The 19,578-nt window shown below is 46.6% G+C and overlaps 1 protein-coding gene across 1 annotated transcript; it reads right to left on the bottom strand.

The window, feature by feature from the left end:
- Positions 1 to 1,553: 1,553 nt before the first annotated feature.
- LOC127378884 (A disintegrin and metalloproteinase with thrombospondin motifs 5) lies at positions 1,554 to 18,419 on the bottom strand. The gene is made up of 8 exons (XM_051428226.1): positions 17,013 to 18,419; positions 9,027 to 9,159; positions 8,598 to 8,765; positions 7,803 to 8,086; positions 6,338 to 6,521; positions 6,069 to 6,244; positions 5,805 to 5,980; positions 1,554 to 5,558 (listed from the first exon to the last, which is right to left on the bottom strand). Exons 1-8 carry the CDS (start codon positions 18,090 to 18,092, stop codon positions 4,868 to 4,870), a joined length of 2,892 nt encoding a protein of 963 aa, XP_051284186.1. The 5' UTR covers positions 18,093 to 18,419; the 3' UTR covers positions 1,554 to 4,867.
- Between the last annotated feature and the right edge of the window lie 1,159 nt (positions 18,420 to 19,578).

The raw sequence follows: 19,578 nt of genomic DNA, 5'->3' as shown, positions 1-19,578 counted from the left end.
GTGCGCCGTGGCCGGGTTCCGCAGCTCTGCTCCCCGGGGAGAGGGAGCAGAGAGGGGCCGTTGAGGTCTTAAGGTGGAGCGGGTTCTCCACCGGGCTCCCTCCGCGGTGGAATCAAGGCAGGCAGAGCCCCCGTCCTCCGCAATCCTACCCCGCCCGCTCGCGCTGTCCCCCCCCCTTACCCAACAGGCAGGAAGAGTTTACGCTGGAGTTTCATTAAAAATAACTGGCAAAGCAGAAATCCTATTATCATCAGTGCGCCTCATCACAAATGAGTTAACTCTATTCAAAGCAAACAAATGTATTAATTCAGACTGTTCAGGGGAGGTGAACTAACAAAATCCTGTAATTATTTGAAGGACAGCATATATTCTAGACCTGAAACTGCAGAAAATCTCTGAAAATAATGATTCAAAATGTAAGAATACCATATAATAACATAACAGTGACTTCAGATGGAGACTAGAGAGCTTATTGGCACCATTTCCACTGCAGTGTAACTTCTAACTCACTGGAAAAAACCTCACTGATGAGTCTGTGAGGGGGACCGATTATGGAAGTCCACCTTAACAGCACCAGGTCACAAAGAGTGACTCGTTGTAATGTTTGAATCTCCCAGCAGATGGTAGGCGTGCAGTTTAGGAAATCCCCCCGACTGCAGCACAGATTTTCCATGACTAGATCTATCAAGTATGTCTTTAACCGACAGGTGGCGCCTCAGCATCACATTTGGGAGCTTGGGAAGGTGGAAGCTGTGAGCTACTGACCGCAGGGAGGCAGCAGTGATGTACCTGTGGAAGACAGAGCCTCTGCCTGAGGATCCTATCAGAACTGCCGGATTAGGAGATGATAACCAGGTGACATTTGGATGCAGTGGAGCTCTGCAGTTTCCTGACTTTAACCCACACATACATCCTTTCTGCAAGCTTATATTATAGTTTTAATATGTGTAAATAAGTGTCATTATGTCAATAAGCTGAAGACAGTTCAATATATAACTAAATGGATGAACTGTCAAACCACCAAACTCCTTCAGTTGGTTTTTAATTGAGGCTTTTTGGCTGGAATCTTCTTTTTTCCAATCTGAACCTCAGTTAAGTGCCATATTCTTTTTTTAAATCATCAAACTATGACATGAAACTAAAACTACAGAGAAAATGCAATTAAACATCTTGTAACAGAATATTTATCATAAATGTTAAAGTTTATGTCTTTATGTATCTTCTGGCCTGTGGCGGATGATACCAGAGTATTTATTTCATTATGATGATTTATTCTTCTACTTCATCACATTTCATAGAGAAATATTGTACTTCTTACTTTATTACATTTATCTGACAGCTACAGCTGACAGTTACTTTACAAAATATGTTGCATTTTTATAGATCAACCTTCCCAATGATATATACGGTTGTTTAAATGAGAAACTCTTTCACTGGCTACATTAAAATGCAACTTGAATTTTGTATCATCAATAACAATCCCATAATATACTGTACATATAGCACTCTTAAAGGGATGCCATGACGAAATGAACAACACACACACACAGATATTTAAATATATAGATTTTATGTACATATATTCATGTGGATGACTAGAAAAGAAACACTATATTCTTACAAAGGAATGATTCTGCACAGTCATATTCCTAAGTTAAATAGTAATTTGATACAAAATTACTATAATAAATAAAACTCATCTCATTGTTTTTTTATTCACACATACCAGTTGTACAAACAATAAATTACAAGTTCAGTGCTGTGTTTCTGTCGTTCAGCGAGAGGGGTTTCCCCACTGGAAGAGTCAGAGTAGGTTGTGTGTGTGTGTGTGTGTGTGTGTGTGTGAGAGGGTTTCTGAAATAATCAAATACTGTGCGAATGATGGATTGTTTCAATGGTGTCTGTGTGTGTATATTTCTGTGTAAATATGGTTGAATACTAACACATATATGAATGATCTATTCATTGTACAAAAATGTCTACATAATGTAAATAAATGTGAATGTGTGAGGGAAGAAGAGAAGGATATTTGGTGAGTGGTATGTTGACCCGGGTCGTGTAGTCGTTGGTTTTTCTCCCGCACAGACGCCAGATGGGTGAGGCTTGCCACACAGGAACATATAACAGGTGCCAGAAAGTTTAACACAATTACAGGAAGGTATTTTAAAAAGTCCATTAGCTACATAATCAGCATCACTCTGTACCATTCAGGATGGCTGAGGTAATGTTCTACTGGTATCTTGTGATGCACATAGCTTTGTTTGTTCGCTTCAAGGAATCATTTTACATTTTTATTCATTTTCTTGAGAGCCAGATGAGAAGATCGATGCCACACTCATACGTGTCTGTTGAATATGAAGATAGAGGAAGAAGCCTGTTAGCTTAGCATTAAGATTGGAAACGGGGGCAAATTGTCATTTTTATACTTTCTTTTTGTACGGATTAAACAAACGAGACATGATGTGTTCATTAGCGTGATAAAGAGGTGTTGATAGGCGTATTTTTAATCTTTGGACAAAGCCGGGCTAGCTGTTTCCCCTTGCTTCCAGTCTTTATGCTAAGCTATGCTAACTATTTCCTGGGTCTAGCTTCATATTTAAAGGACAGACATGAGAGTGGTATCAATCTTCTCATCTATTTCTCTGCAAGCGAATGAATAAGTGTATTTTCCCAAAATGTCAAACTATATCGTTGAACTTAAAGCAATATCTCTTTGCAGAATCAGTGTCCTCCAGTAGTCATGGGGACTATTTCTTCGGTAGAAAGTAGATCCGAAGAAGTAGCTGACAGTGAGGTCTGTGGATTGTCTGAAGTAACTGAGGCATTGTTTCTGCTCAAATGTGATCACCACGAAAGAAATGTCATTTATCTACACCAGATTGATAACTGACAATAAAAGAAACTATCTGTGTGAGTGGAAACATATTCTCTTTTGTATTTTGGGTGGACCGACCCTTTAAAGTCATCCATCCTGTGGCACAGTCTGAACTGTTGCAATGTGGCAAACACCACCCGTCAGGGCTGGAAACAGGTTCAAACAATCCTTTCTAAATACCGGATTTAAAGTGATAAAACGGAGAATGAGGAATGAAAAGAAAGAGAATGAAGAGTTGAATTGCAAAAGGACATTAATGGCTGCATTAGTATCTCTCTTGCTGTCGTTGCGAGTATCCAGGGCACACATTGTCATATTAGCATTTCCTCTTAAACAGATAAACAGGACAAACAAACAGATATTGACCAGAACAAAAAAAACAAATGAGGACCGTAAACCTCCCAGCACCAACTTAATGATTGATACAAATGGAACTGAGAGTGAAGAAGCAGTACATCTTCCTGGTACATACTGCATGAGTTTAAGACACAGGCCTGGGTACATGAATGTGCTAACACACACAAACACACACACACACACACACTCACACACTCACACATCAAGCACTGCCCCAAACCTGTGAGTCATCATTAACCTCCATAAATGTTAAGGAGTGTCGTGGTTATTTTGCCCCTTTGTCGATTTAACTGTCGAAAAGTTTGTCCTCTGAAGGCCACCGTACGCTCCCTTCCCATCGCACCATGCTGCTGTTTTTGACGCTGTGCAGGTGATTATCAGTTTCAGTACAACCAATGTTTTGTCACCTGGACGGATTTTCTTCACAGAAAAGTATGTGAACAGGTTAAGACCGGGTACGAGCGATTGGTGAGCCCCGCGGTACGACCGTGCTGTCTGGGTTCACCCGTTCACTGTCGATCGTGAAGTCACCCTCGCATATTCATAAGCTTTCTATTGGATGCTCTCGAGATAACGGTCCGCGCTATGGGAAGTTGATAACATTCAGTCGTCCCCTCTGCTTGTGCTCCTTTCCAGTTTTTAGCCGGACAGATCCGTCCAAAAAAGAAAAGGACGCTTATAGTCGGGGGCATAACGGTAGCCCTGATCCAGGACCATCGGATGTATGAACCTGTTCTGGAACTTGGACATTTCAGTCATCAAGTGGCTCAAAATTCTTCACAGGGAGAACATTGGAAGTCAATCTTCATAGCAGCCTACTGTTTTATTCAGTAATAATGAACACTCAAATGTACCTTTTGGCCGAACGTTGGCTAACGAAATAGGAATCTTTAACTTTACGTGGTTTGTGTTGTTCTTAATGCAAGATACCTTTCTTGGAGGGAGTAAAATTATGTCACTACCATCTAGTGAGTTAGTTTTTTCAAAAGTTTTCCTGTAACAAATTTTACGAGCCGCTTTTAGGTACCGGAATAACCAAGTTCGGAGGAATGGCAATGGTCGTGGGACAGGGCTACGGCGCAGGCAAGAAGTGGCGACACGCTGAATAACGAGTGCTTCCCATCGTTGGGGCTCTTGTCTCGGACACACTCATGACAAACGACGAAGGGGTGCGACTTCCAAATCCCCACAGTGATTAGAACACATGGAAAAGCATTAACAAAAAAACAAAAAACACAACACATGCCATTACAGGGCAACACACAGTAAGCCTTCGGGGTTTGGAGACCGAAGTGAAGACAATCAGTTACTGTCCATGTGGAAATGACATGCAATTTAAGTCCTCAGCTATGCCAGGGTCATACTTGTCATTATCATACGGAAACTGTCCTCCGTGCCAGCTCTGCATAGCTACTGTGATCCCAGGACATTCCTCTGGCGTATAGTCAGGTACATCCATGCCAATCTGTCTCTGAGTCTCTGTGTATCTGGTCCAGGCGCTTTCAGCCAACATTCACAGTCCTGTTTAGGGTTGTATGTCTTAAAGTCATCGGTCCACAGTCCTACATCCAACACTTGAGACCTTTATCAGACGTACAGATTAAAATTGTTTCTTGTCTTATGAATCATTTCTGCTCAACATTTCTTCACCAGACAGTGTTTGAAGGCAGAGGGGCGGGAACCTAGCGAGCAGCCTTTGGACAGTTTACCATCCCGGTCCTTACACTGCACTGTCCGGCTCTGCCAGCCAGTGTCACAAGTCCTGGAGCAGATCATCCAGGTCCCTGTTACCCACTGGGGCCCTGGGGTTGAGGTGGAGGGACCTGGAGCTGTAGGTGGCCCTGGAACCAGGACAGAAGGAGTGGAGGAAGATGTAGTGGTGCTACTGGTGGTGGTGGTGGTGGTGGTGGTGGAGACTGTCGTAGTGCTCTGCGCGGAGGTTGACTTCGGCTTGGGGATGAGCGGAGCTGACGGCTGCTGTGGGGCCGTCCGGCGGGGCATGAAGAAGCTATAACGAACATCCAGAGCCTTTTTAACATCTGTCGCAAGAATCTGGATCACCAAGGCCTCTTGGAGGGCCCCGGGACCCATGCTGTGAAGCCACTCGTCCCTTTGGCTCCAGCCGCTGTAGTTAAGCACAGAGCCGTTGAGTGGGATGATTGTCTCTGAGGTGGAGATCATGAACTTGCCGTTCAGGAGGTAATCGCCGCTGGGCCGTCGGAGGGCCAGGTAGGCGGTGTAGCGGGTCTGGTCTTTAGCCTTGTGCTGACGAACCTTGATGTGGGTGGAGCCTGCAGGGATCTTCACCACGTCAGTGTAGCCCTTACTATTTGTGAAGAGAAAGTAGAAGAGAGGTCAGATCAGGTCGGAGAGATGTTAGCTTGTTACAGTGAGGAAGCAAAGGCACTGCGAACAATATACATATGAATGTTTAGGATTAGTGTGCGTGGGTTGCATTTAAACAATATACCTGTTAGTTCTTATTTGTTTAAACTGGATTTTTTGCCACGCTAACAACAGCTAATTTCATATCTATGTTTAGTCAGCATGACCATAAGGCCTGTTTTCTCACCTCTTTTTGGTGAAGTTGCCCACAACGCGTATACATCCTGTGCTGTCGCCTCCACATATACCACACTTGTCGAACTGGAGCTTGGAGCCGATGATGCCGTCGCAGCCCGTCCGTACACATTTCCCTTTCACGCACACCGAGCTGCTGTACGGACGACACTCTGTCCCGTCTACCACCTGAAGACAAACACAAAATCACCGTCAACCTCCACATTTATTTTCTCATTAAATACACTGCAGCCTTTTTTTTCTCTAACTAACTCACCCTCTGAGAGAACACCACATAGTATCCTGTTCCTTTTGCTCTGCAGGTCAACTTGCACACATCTTTAGGGAGGACTCCTGCGTACTTAGGCACCCACTCAACAAAGGTCTTCACCCCTTTAGGATCTGTCTGAGGACCGTTGCGGGCTTCACATTGCTCCTGCCGGAAACCCTTGTCTGGAGAAAGGTTCCAATAAAAGAGGTTTTAAAATGATACATTCTGCATGATAAATAAACAAACAACATGTGTGCATTCTCAGTCACACTCACTTGATGCTGGACATGGTGTGACGTTGCAGGACCGATAGATGGCCCTCTTCCCCGTGCAGTAGCGCCCGTTGTTCCGTGGCGGCGGGTTGTTGCACAGACGCTGGGCGAACTGCACGCCGCCTCCGCAAGTTCTGGAGCACGCACCCCAAGGGCCCCAGGAGCTCCAGCTGCCGTGGTTGGACGCCTGGGAGAGGGAGGAGAGGAGGGAAGAGGAGAGGGAAGATGAAAGAGGAGATATGAGTTTAGGGAAAATGACAGCGGAGGAGAGATCAGAGAGTAGAGACGGATGAAGAGAGGGGAAAAAAAGAGGAGATGAGAGAGGACAATTAGTGCTTATCAGATATGTTGGGAGCCGGAGTGCGGGCCAAGCCACGTGTCACAGGGAAAGCCCTTCGGAGAGATTTGTGATAGAGAAAATGTGGCATGCATTGTGGTGTGGAAAAGAGAAGAACGAGGCTATCCTCATGTGGTGAAGCCGCTCATTAAGACAGCGTGACTGGATCCGTGGCATAACAGCTCACATGCTTCCCCCGAGGATCGGCCTGAATGAAATTCTTAAGGTAATATACTTATTTTTGTGTTTTTCCAACCAGCGCTATATGAGTCATCAGCGAAAAAAATGACCGGATAAGTAGCATTTAACATTTTACGAGACAACGTTGATTTAATAACCCTGAAGTTCTGCAAAGCGCCTTTGGAAACAGCTTTTTTCCATTCAGCTCCACTGCCTGAGTCTTACTCGAACCACTTCTTTCCACAGTAAAAGCTACTTAATCTGCAATCATACTGCAAGAAATATTTAGAGGTTAAAAGATTCTGAAGTCTAAAATGGAAGAGCTCAACGTCGCCCTGAACAGTAAACTGGTCGTCATACAAGGCGGCGAAAATGAAGCGTGTAAGAACTTGGGCCGTGTCCACGCATACGGTCGCCTGCCAAGGATCGACTCAGTCCCATCAAATGTCATGTGACAAATAAAGGCAAGGAAAATACTCTTTCCCTCATTCCCATTCTTTTGGACTTTCGCTCTCTTTTCCTCCCTGACACACACACACACACACACACACACACACACACACACACACACACACACACACACACACACACACAGACTGTCGACAGCGTGCCAAGAACAGATTTGGTCCTTTAACTCATCATGGCTAAATTCAATTTAGATCTGTTTAAGTGAGGCCAAGAGAACAAATAGCACAGATCAGCAGAGGCATAAATAAAGCAGACCACACAATGAAGTCACATAAAGAATCTGACAATTTTTCTTTCTACTTCATTCTTTTCTTCCCTCACAGCTGCCCTGTCTTTCTCCTTTGTCTGTTTGCACAACGTGGTGCTTAAAATATCAGTTTTTGAACTATAAAAAGGAATCTATTTTAGATTTGAGCTGACAAACACCTTCTATCTCCACGTTCCAATCCTCCCTCACATTCTGATACCACCCACCCGTCTTACCGAGTAGTGTCTCTTGCGGGTCTTGTCCACGCACTTCCCCTGCAGGCAGATGCGTCCCTTCCCGCAGGGAGTCCCCTCCACCGCCGGCAGCTTCTTGGTCAGACACACCATCTGTCCCTGGCGAATCACGGCGCACCACAGCCGAGAACACACGTCCATGCCCGGGCAGACTGTGTACTCGGGGCCGAAGGCGAGGCGACACTGGCGGACGGCGTCGTAGCTCTGCCCCGGGAGCTCCTCTGGGCCCAACAGGGGCTGGCGGGGCGAGTCTAGGAGACACTCGGCTGTTTGCAGGAAACAAGAAGGAGGGGATTTTAAAAAAGGAGCTGCAACCTATTCTAAATTCTCTAGTTTGGCCTGTGTGAGCTGTCACTCAGTAAAAGTGCTGGAGCAGAAGCAGATACTGTCAGTCTCAAAAGGATGCTGTTGCTACATGAACTGCGCCGAAAGCGTTAGTGTGTCATGAATGAAACTGCTTTATGAACGCAAAGTGTGACTCATCTTGATTTCCTGCCAGTGATCTGTCTTTGGCTGCACTGCAACTAGACTTTTTAAGAAGTTAATAGGATTGTAAATAACTCTGCTAACAGAGATTGCAGCTTTGTTTCTTAGTAAGCAGCTCTCCATGATAGGTGCTGTGGGAGAAAAGTCTAATTCACATGGATGCAATTTGTAGATGGAGAAAATACAACTTCTGCTGGCTGGGAAAAGCTCTCACTAGTAAAAAGAGCTGCAGATTGTTAGCTCAACCACAAGCACCGGCCTTTATTGCTCTGCACTTTCTCCCACGCTCACCGTTGCCGTCGTCAAAGAAGTCAGTGATGGTGGCCGAGGTGCAGCGGCTCCAGGGCTTGGAGGCGTCGATGGAGGTGAGGATGGAGGACATGAGCCGCTTGTCGCTGTTCACCCCGAACCGCTCCTCGCAGAACTTGGAGTCGTCGTGGGACAAACCGAGCAGGTGACCTGTGGCACGGAGAGAAAGGACGCCGTGTACAGAATGTGAGCTGATGCATGGGAGAAGTGATGAGACGTGTCGCAGGTTCGCACACGCAGCAAAAATTAGATAAGGAAACACGCCGGGCGCTCGGGTATCAGGTGTATGACATCAGGGAATACTCCTGTGATATTAATCAACAAGGGAGATGTGCTGACAGATGTGCATATGCATGCCCCGGCGTGTTTCTATCTTTGTTTGCATGCTGGTGAGTGTGTATCCATGCCTACCTATCTCATGCGCGACAGTAAACGCTGCGTGAAGGCCGTCGTCCTCGATGACGGCGCAGCTTCTCTCCGGGGAGCAGATGGTGCCAACGTCCGCCATGCCCAGGGTGTCGCAGGAGTGGTGGCCGCAGAGGTCCTGGACCAGGGAAAAATGTAATGAAGTATTTAGTAGTAGTTTAAATTACAGTTTCCAACAATAAGTGGAAGGTATATTTCAATAGTTTTGTGATTATATTGATACCTGAGGAACAGTCAGCCTTATTTCCAGATAATCTCTCTCAGAACAGCTTAAATGTAATGTGAAACCTTTCCAAAAAATTATTTTAAGACACTAACTGAAACTCATTTTACTGAGGGCATACCAACAAAAACACAAGACATTGTCAATCATCGTCTTGGGCTGCTGTGTCTTAACTAAAGATACTATGAACCATCCCCCTTTCCTCAGGCATTGGTGGACCTTCCAGCTATCATGTTCATCTTGCTACATTCTTTTTTAATGAAGACCAAACATGTGTTCCTAATGGTTTCTTTGAAGATACTTATATAGAGTGCAGTGACTGGTCCACTGTTACTGTCAAGAGCCAGACTTCTCCTTCTGTACCTTTTTAGTCAGTGCCACTGGGTGGTGATGCAGTAGAAGCTGGATTTCAACTTGCTATACAATATTGCAAACACAAAAAAAATAAATAAATCTGTAAAGATGCTGAAGTAGCGTCAAATTCCAGCCATTGTGTCGAGGCTGAATTCCCGGCGTCATGTTCTTCTTGGTGCTTTGGTTCTCTTGATCAAGCCTCTACCTCCTAATGAAGTTGGAAAGGATTGTGAGAGAGTTTTTAAAACGAACAAAGGACAAAATCGATGCAGCAGAGCCTCCACGCTCCAAAAACACTGGATGCTACACCTCCCATAATGCCCTGCTTTAGAGCCTCTCTGGCTCTCAAACACAGAAACACAAAAATCCAACCTGAGATATTCAAATGAAGAGAGTACATTTCTCCACCAGAGCTACAGAAGATAAGTAGTGCTTCCTGTGTCTAGAAGTTTTGACATGTGAAATTAGTGTCACTGCTTTTAGGACCCGCTTCCTTCCTCTGCTTCCACTGTCTCTCTGTCTGCCTCATGGGGTGCCAGAGTGCATGGTATTGATCTTTGTTTTGATTCCCACACATGTCCATGCAGATGAGGCCTCAGGGAGCACTGGCTGGTCCGCTGAGTGCAGAGATCAATCAGTTAATCATACCGTCACATCAGAGCGCGCACGCCTGCACATGGGCCTGCGTGCGTGTGCGTACACACTCACACCGCTGCAAACACGCTTAAAATGTTTATTCACCGCACATAGACGTATGGAGACAAATAATACATGGATGTGCACACGAGAACATCCAAAAAAGGACAACACACACACACACACACACACACACACACACCGTCCCGTGGAGAGGATGAATCGTCATGTTAAGTGGTGCTGACAGGCCTGCTGGGTCGTGTGTGAGAGGCTCTATGGGGAGGGTGTTTACCCGTTCCGGGCAGATCGGTTTGGAACAAACTGCCTTGTGTTCTGCGCTCACACACATGATTGACTGGGTGGGACCGCCTCACACACACTTGCATACACTTATGCAAGTACACTCACGCGCATAACTTTTAGCACATACATGCAGACGAATACTTGCACATATAAATGCAAGCATGTAGACTGTACATTCCCTCATGGCACACTCACAAGCTACAGCACACAAATACAGAGAACAGGAAGAGGGTGCCTGCTTTTGCCAGTTGACTGCTGGATACACAAGAAGCAAAGAAAAGGCGAGTGCAACATGCTCACTGCATGGATGCTGCTGAGCGCCAAACTCTACTGAAGTTTCACTTTTCCATGTGCAGACAAGCTCAAAAGCTAGTTTGTTGGAGACGTTTGTCTTCATATTCTGTCTGTTTCTCTTTTCCCCTTTCCCACACTCTTTCACCCCGTCGCTCTTTACACCTCCCTCCATTTAATTTCTTTATTCACCGCCCCCCTTCTGGTGCTAGAGCCGTTTCTGTTTCAATCTTGTACACATGGATTTCGCTGGTACAACGCAGTGTAACAGGAAACGTGGGTGAAAAAAAATGGGAATCTCCAGTTACCAATCAAAGGATGACGTGCACCTGAAATGACCCCAAAAACCTGCACCACTATCTACTGTACCTATTATTTACTTCTTCTCTCTTCCCAACTTTGTTTTCTCCCCAAAGCCTCTCACATAAGCATAAAGAGGGAGGGAAAGATAAATAAGCTGAGGGATCAGATGCTGGGGGGAGAAAGGATGGAGGGCTGCGGAAATTAAAGAGAAGAACTGAGAGAACAGGCAGCTACAGAAATATTGGCAGAAATAACAGGAGAACAGGTGGCAAGCTGGTTGTGAAGGTCAGTAGACGATGAGAGTTGTGTGTGTTACAAGACCACTTGCAATCTAAGCCAAGGCTTGTGTTAAACAAACAGCCAGCCAGACCCAGACACAGACACGCACACACACACACACACACACACACACACACACACACACACTAAAATCCCTCTTGTGCAGTGAGTTCAGAATGAGTTTAACTCACTCTGTGATAAAAACACACTTCAGGCTGATTCAACTAACCCGCTAATCAAAAGCAACAAAAAGCAGCTATCCGTCACTGACTGGACAGGCTACAAATTAGTGGTCACCAGGGATTGACAGGTTGTCAAATCATTTTATTTTCAAGCTACTTTATGCTGACACTCTATTTCGGCGGGAAACGTATTTTAGCTGCAGAGCTCTAGAGATTCCAATGTCGGCTGTTGGACCGCCACTTTGGCCCCCCTCGGATGACTTGTAGTAACTTTGGTGATTCTTTAACTTTCTTATAAAATGTACTGTAAAACTATTGACATTATAATCAGCTTCAACACTACTTTGTTTACTACTAATTAGCAAATGTTAGCATGCTAACCCACTATACTAAGATGGTGAACAGCATGTTAGCAGTGTTGTTGTGAACATGTTTAGTAGTAGAATTGTTAATCTTACAGCTATAGTTAGCAGTTACAGATTTACTTTCTATCGACATTAATGGATACATTATTGAAAACAGCTGTATGTCTGTCTAGACTAACAAGCAACAATTCAGGGCATTCAAATGTAGGGAAGTTGTTACACATCAGACAATGGACTTTGTGGGAAGATATGTGGTTCCAGTGCAGATCCCTGTGGAACACCGTATGTAACTTTAGGAGCATGCAACACAAAACTTTGTGTTCTGCCATTCCGATATGAGCAGAACCCGCTAAGCGCCAGCCCCTTGACACCCGTAATGTTCTTAAGATGCTCCACGAGGATGCCACGGTCCACAGTGACAAAGGTTGCACTCAGATCTAGTAACAAGACACATGTGAGAGTTCAGAATAACACAAGGCTTATTCCCGATAAAGTGATGATCAAGTAGAAATGAAATCACTTACTAAGAAAATAAAAGTATGACTAGCTGAACTGAATAAATGGTGTTATTTTTCTTTGCATGGAAACAGGAAGCAGCCTAAGGTCAGTGTTCAAAGGAAACTTCAGACCATGACTGAAAACAGGAGTGCAATTGAAAGTCACTGACGCATCACAGTGTGAAGAAGGTGAGGCTCATGTGCTGTTGTTGTTGTCGGGCAGACTGAACTCTCTGTCCAGTTGTGTATGTAGGCAGCCTCGGGGCCTGGGGTCGAGGGTTTGGGATCTAAGAGCTGTCTGCAGGTTGTCAACATATGCCAGTCGAAGTATAGCATGTGTGAAATATCAGGAACAGTTAAAACAAATAGAGGGACTAGCTGTGACGGGGGCGAGGGCTGGGAAATGTACACTTTAACGTACAGACACACACATATAAATACATGGAGGAGAGGAGAGGAGAGGAAGACAAGTGCACAGGAAAAGGAGGAGTCCAAACTTTACACATGTGCACATTCCCACTTTCACTGTAAATGGCTCAATGACATAACTATGGATTTAACACACGTGTGCAGGAAATGGACTGTGTCTAGATACATGCTGTGTCTACATCAGTGTGTATCTTACATCAATCATCATTACATAAGGGACTTCTCGATGTTCCTGAAAACTATTTACACACTGAAACTGCATTTCATCAGCAAATAAGACTCAGGATTTGTTGAAATGTCTGGTATTTGGGCCAATTATAAGGCTTAAAGGTAGTATAATCACCTGAAAATAATAGTGGTCATGTTTTGTGACTTTAGACTGAGACGTTGTTATGCTGTGGGTCGCTATGTTGAACTGCTATGTTTCTACAGTAGCTCAGAACAGACAAACCAAAGCCTGGCTCTAGATAGGGCAGTTTGCTTCTTTTTTTTTGCGTGTTTCAGAGCCACCGTAGCTTTTACCTCCCACTTGGACAGAGAGGGTCAAATAAGTGAGTTGCGATCTGCAACTACACTGCCAGATGCCACTGAATCCTCCACACTTAATGCTACTTATTCATTTTGGTAAAAATAACAAAACAAGTACCTGCTAGCAATGTCTATCCAAAGATTTGAGCTATTGCTGCAAAAAACTAAAAAAGAAATGCATGAACACACATGTACGTCAACATCTTCCCAGCTCTGCAGCTCCCTCCGGGCCACCTTACAGTAGGGCTTTGTCTACTGTCCAATCTCACACACAACAAGGGAACACAGCCATGCATAACACTTAACGTTCCCATATACACGAATACACCCTCAGAATAGCCCCGAGTCCCCTCAATGTGCCCGTTGTTTAGTTCTGGTGCTGGTATGTGTGGAACAGGGTGACACCGCCACACGGGTCAGCTCACTGCGGGGACGGGGTGTTGGAGTAATTGGACCTGACCACAAAGGGACAAGTTCCCTCAAACCCTGTGCACTCCTGCTGCTGCCCCCCCTCCCATCAGGGAACAATGGATTGGTCTGACTTCACAGTCACAAAGTCTTCAGTGAGCTTCAGTTTAGCGGGCTACAATACTCAGGCCTTCGTAACACACAAACAAAAAAGGTTATATCTTTTCACACACAAGCTTCTATTTGGTTACTTGACACCTCTGACATTCAGTACAATGGAGCACATAGCAGACTATTTCCTATAACACATCTGAAGGAAATCAACAGCATATCCGTGTTTGTCTTTTCCTGCTAACTTTCCTCTGGGATTACAACCAAAGTTATTTTCCCGAGAAAGTCCTGAGAAAATAGCTAAAACATTGCCTGCTGTGCCTCGTGTGTCCAACTTCTTTTCTAATTTTTCAACGCAGAATGCAGCAAGGTACGAGGCACCTGAGCCAAAAGTGCTTATCTCCTGACTGGCATTCTGTCAGTGGAAACTCTAATGGCCATATCCCCCAAAATGAAAGTGTGGCTCTCATAAAGAGGAGGTCAAAATGAGCTTACTTTTTTTCTCAAGATGTCACATTTTGCCCTTTGTCACACCTTAGCTGCAGTAAAAGTGGATGCACGTAAATTCCTCAGGTCTCGCACAGGAACATTTCAGAGTTGTTTTCCTACAGTGTTTGGATGTAAACAAACCTCAGGCCTGCTCGTCTGTCTGTGATAGTGATCGACAAGGTGAAATTACAGCAATTTAAGCACTTAGCCAAAACACAGACTCCTGAAAATGACTTTAAATAGCCAAAGAGATCAAAGGTCAAAGTTAAAGTAAGGCGGTGGCTGCTTTCTTTGGCATATTAAGGTCACGACCCCGAAGTCAAGTCATGCATTCGCGATATGCTTATTCTGCGTGGTGAAAGGATTTCCGCTCACTCGTCCTGCAGAGGTGTTACGGCCGGTCCTAGCAGAGGATTATACAACAGAGCGGGGTCGCCTGCTTCTGCTGCAGACAGGTAGGTGAAGGTGAGACGTGTGTGAATGAAGGCCAGGAGACAGGTTTATGAATAATGCAAGTGCTGCGACAGGTGAGACAGAAATGAAGTGCTCACTATAAATGCCAATATGAGGCTGATATTGGCTGTCTGCAAAAGCTGTATTTTTCTTTGCACTGTATATTCATTTCACATATCATTTGTTGTTTTCTAACTTACTTTAATTTGTCATCTTAATGACGATTTATATCCTGTGTCTACATACAGTTTCAGGGGCTTAAACTACTTTGAAGACCCCTCCCAGATATGTATTAAGACATATATACAATTTTCCACTTCTAGCAGATGAATGTGAAAACATCCTTCTAGTGTCAAACTCTGCACATACATCATTGTGTACAGTGAAGATCAAACATCCAGCTGTAGGAACAAGAGGAACAACAGATTTTGACTGAAGGGGGGCTTTAAAGTTTTGGTACATGTGAAAGAGGTCTAATATAATGATATCAGTCGGAGATATTGTCTGAAACATGGACTTCTTGGAGAAGAAAAGGCATTTTAAATCAGTGGAAACATACCAAGAGTGGATGGGTTTTGCCAGGATGAGCATGGGTATTTTAATAGGATCAAAGGCCAAGCAGAATGGAGAAGAATCCACTGTAAACCACCTGTCATGTTTCATTAGTTTACTGACTCTCTGCCTTCCTGTCCCGAGGCTGCCTTAGAGGCATCTGGATAACTGTTTCTATGCCCGCCTGACCCAGCCTGCCCTGCCAAAACCCAACCACCGGAGGATGGCACCGTCTTCTGCCTGGCCTCTTCCAGTCATACCCTACAGGTGTAGAGGCAACAGGGTCAGTAAGATGCCTGGCACACGGGAACTGTGCCACTTTGCCAGCTCGCTGACCTCAGGTATGCGCTACCGCAGTCTTGCCAATGCATGACGGCGCCAACTTCGAAGCCGTTGCCAGGAGATCCGAGGTAATACCCCCCCCACGCTCGCTTTTCCCGTCCAAGCCTCGACAAGACCCTGCATGAGCACCGCAATCCAAGGCGAGCTCTATCTGACACGCCAAGTGGAGCTAACCACCATGAAGCCACACCCGGAGAGGTGAAAAATGCTTGTAGATCTGCTGCTGCCCTGCGGCTTCCGACCGGGGCGGGGAGAGGGAGGGAGGGAGGAGAGAGAAAGGGATGGTGAGAGGAGGGATAAATGAGTGTGGTCTCGGTAAACGTACGGCTCCTCACAGGGTGGATGTGTTTGTTTTTCTGACAGCTCCCAGCCCCAGCTGACAGAGCTGGAAAAGTAACTGGGAAAAAATGTGACTGGAGTGATGAGAGAGAGAGAGAGAGAGAGAGAGAGAGAGAGAGAGAGGGGAAGGGAGGAATTGCATGGCTGGGATGACTACCTAATTAACTGCAGTTTCAAGGGAGTTTTAGGGATATTTCTGCACTGCACCCAGCAGCTGATTTCAAACATACCCTGGGAAGAATTTGTGCGTGCACGGGGCCGGGCGGGTGCGCGCCTCACATCACACAGACTCTGAGGCTTTTTTGGGCTGTCAGGGGACTGGGAGGGGGGCAGGAGACAGAATAGAAAAACACCAGCCGCAGGAAATACAGTTTTTACAGCCACTGCACGCCAGATCCAGCAAAAAGGGAAACAGAAGGATAAAGGCAGCATATACATCAGGGTTGGATTTAAGCAGGGAGATGTGGGAAGCAGCTTTAATCTCTGATTCACAACACCCCCACTGTATGTGTCACTTATCTGAGACAAACAACGCGCAATTAGACTGTTAGAAACTATATATATAACTATATATATATATATATATATATATATATATATATAAAAAAAAAAAAAGGTGTTGTGTGTCAGTTATTTTTATTACAGGGTGTGTTTTTGGAGTTTATAGGTTATTTGCAATAAGCCACCCAAGTCTTAATCTGCCAGCTGCCACCGCGTGCACACTCAAAACAAAAACAAACCGTGGCGTCACTCCGCTGCCTTGGCATCACACCGGGGAGCTAAAGCCGCCTCTCCTCCGCCGCGTGGGGCGGGAGACCGGGCGGGAGGAGAGGACAGGTGGAGGTACGGAGGAACACAGAGAGAGAGAGAGGGGGGGGTTTGTTTACCTGCCTGGTGAAGAGGATGGCGGCGTCGTGGTGGTGCTGGTGGTCGTCGTCCAGCGGGTTCTGCTGGTTCTGCCACTTGCAGAAGCTCTTCAGCGTCGCCGCCGCGTTCTTGGTCACCTCGAGCCCTTTCTCCCTCTCGCCGAGCGTGGTCACCCTCACCACCGACAGCCGGATGGGGTTCTCGATGCTCGCGTGCCCGTACAGCTTGGAGGCGACGGAGGCCAGTGTGAGCAGGTAGTGGTTCAAGTCCTTGCCGTATTTCTTGCTCATGGTGTCGTCGGCCACCAGGAGCAGCTCCACATGCCGGGCGCGAGAGACAGACCTCTTGCGCCGCGCGCCGGGCTCCGGAGCAGCCGCTCTCGAGAGCTGGCTCCACCATCTCCGCCCGCGCGCGCCGTGCTCACCTGTGTCCCGTCTACCTTTCCCGCGACCTCTGTGCCGGCGTTTCCGCGCCGCATCCCTGCGTCCTCTGCGCCCGTCGCGCGTCCCGCAGCTCTCGTGCCCCTCGCGCATGGCCTCGAAGCTGAAACTCTCGCGCGTGAACACGTGGAGCGCGCTCTCCGCGTCCTTGTCCTGCAGGGCGCGCACGTCGTGTTCGTGTCCCTTCGCCCTAATGATAGGCGTGATGGTGTAGCGCGCGTGGCTCACGGCGAAGAAGCCCTCGAGACCCCCTCCGCAGAGGTTGAAGACGGCCAGGGACTCCGGGTTGGAGTCCACAGTCCCGCGGTACACGCATTCCCGATGCAAAGGCGCGGGACTGTCCCCCATCATAGCGAGCACATACTGGGGGCTGAAGTGATGCGACAGCACGGTCTCGTCCCGCTCCATGTCCAGTTGAAACCGGCTCCCATCCAGGTACACCAGGTAGCCCACCTTCCCTCCTCCGTGGTAAATCCGGTCAATGGTCCGCACGACCCCGTCTGTCCTCCGGGCAGGTGCGAGAAGCGACCCGTTCGCAGGTGGAAGATAGAAACCCTGGAAAGTGGAGAGCCCGGCTCCCAGCTCCAACTCCACGACGCACAGCAACAGTAGCCGAAACCACAGCATGCCCTCAGCCAGAGCACCAAGGAGCCGCACCATTGTTCATTCCAGCCCGAAAAACATCTATGTATCCACTAAAACAACCCCGGGGTGGCCGAAGAGACAACTTTGAGTGTTTGTTCCTGCCAAAAGCGCATCCTCCCGGTGTCCAAATCCCCCATGAAAACACACACACAGGAGTAACCAACAGGCGAGCAAACAAAAACCATTGAGGGAGAAACAAAAAATGGGAAAAGAAAAAGAGCTGCAGAGGAACTGTGTGCAGGCAGGAGGGCACTGAGCTGAACTTGGAGAACAAAAACACAAAGTTTGCTCTTAATAGGACCCGGAGAGAAAAAGTCCTGCCCCCTTTGCTCAATCACCACTCCTCCACCACCCCCTCTCTCTCTTCTCTCTCCCTCTCTCTCTCTCTCCCTCAAATCAGAGTAAAGTCAAGTGCTGGAGGAGAGGAGAGGGAGAGGAGAGAAGAGAACCTGAACAATGCTGTTCACTGGAGGCTCAGTGAAAGGCAGAGCCGAGCAGGAGGTCAGGAGTCACTCCTGGTTGGGAATAAATCAGAGGATCTGCCTCATGATGAGTGACAGTTTTTATGTTTTCAGCAGGTTCAGGATGTCAACATCACTAACCAGCAACAGCCAGGACCACGGCCACTCGTCTCAACTCCAAAACCATTAAACACCAGCCTGTTATTTTTACACTTTTACCACTTTGACTCCTTTAATAATTGAAGGCTAAAAGTCTAACAGGGATTGACTGGAGAGTTTGGGCAAACTAGAGGGGGAATAGATAATTTATAGCAGTTCCCGAATAAGAGTTCTGGGAGTTTGCTGCTCCCGTGTGAGACGTTTAATGGTTGGTGTGTGTGTGTGTGTGTGTGTGTGTGTGTGTGTGTGTGTGTGTGTGTGTGTGTGTGTGTGTGTGTGTGAGAGAGAGAGAGAGAAAGAGAGCAGGGGAAGGAGATGGAGGAAAATCTGTGAGCATGCATACAGTAGGTGCACTTGGGTGTGTGAAAGCGAAGAAAAAGAAGTGTGTGTGTGTGTGTGTGTGTGTGTGTGAGTCTGCAGGTGTGTGACTGGGCCTGGAACTGCCCTGGGACCTGTCTTGGTTATTTATTGTACCTTTAGGGGAAGTGTGTGTGGTGTTGCCAATGGGATGTCATACTTGTGCGCTGAGAGGGATTTAGCCATGCATACCTCACTGGAGCTGAAGTCACTGTGTCTCTCTCTCTCTCTCTCTCTCTCTCACTCACACACACACACACACACTCAAGAGGGCAGCCAACAAGAGAGTGGCTTTTCTGAAGTCTTAAGAGGTCCAAGACACTGCTCATTTGCTGAGTCACCTAACAGCTATTACCTTTGCACACTACAGAGTGTGTGTCTGCAGGCCAAGAGGGAGGTCTTTGTACACACACAACCCCCCCCCCCACGCAGAACCTGAGAACAGTATATTACGTTTCAATTTTGCGTCAGAAAAACGGCGAGAGCCCGTGTCGGCTCTCCCAAAGCGCCACGCTAATCCAAAG

Source organism: Dicentrarchus labrax, unplaced genomic scaffold (assembly GCF_905237075.1).
Source record: "Dicentrarchus labrax unplaced genomic scaffold, dlabrax2021, whole genome shotgun sequence".
Taxonomy (NCBI): domain Eukaryota; kingdom Metazoa; phylum Chordata; class Actinopteri; family Moronidae; genus Dicentrarchus; species Dicentrarchus labrax.
The sequence above is the reverse complement of the archived record's forward strand: the minus strand, read 5'-3'. Positions and strand labels throughout refer to the sequence as shown.

What these genes read in the sequence shown, in the direction of transcription:
- LOC127378884 (XM_051428226.1), bottom strand. Translation starts at nt 18,092, where the DNA reads ATGGTGCGGCTCCTTGGTGCTCTGGCTGAGGGCATGCTGTGGTTTCGG. An exon ending in CCCGCAAGAGACACTACTCG is followed by an intron (nt 6,522 to 7,802) that starts GTAAGACGGGTG and finishes TCCCTCTCCCAG; the next exon opens with GCGTCCAACCACGGCAGCTG. An exon ending in ATGTGGTGTTCTCTCAGAGG is followed by an intron (nt 5,981 to 6,068) that starts GTGAGTTAGTTA and finishes GTTTGTCTTCAG; the next exon opens with GTGGTAGACGGGACAGAGTG.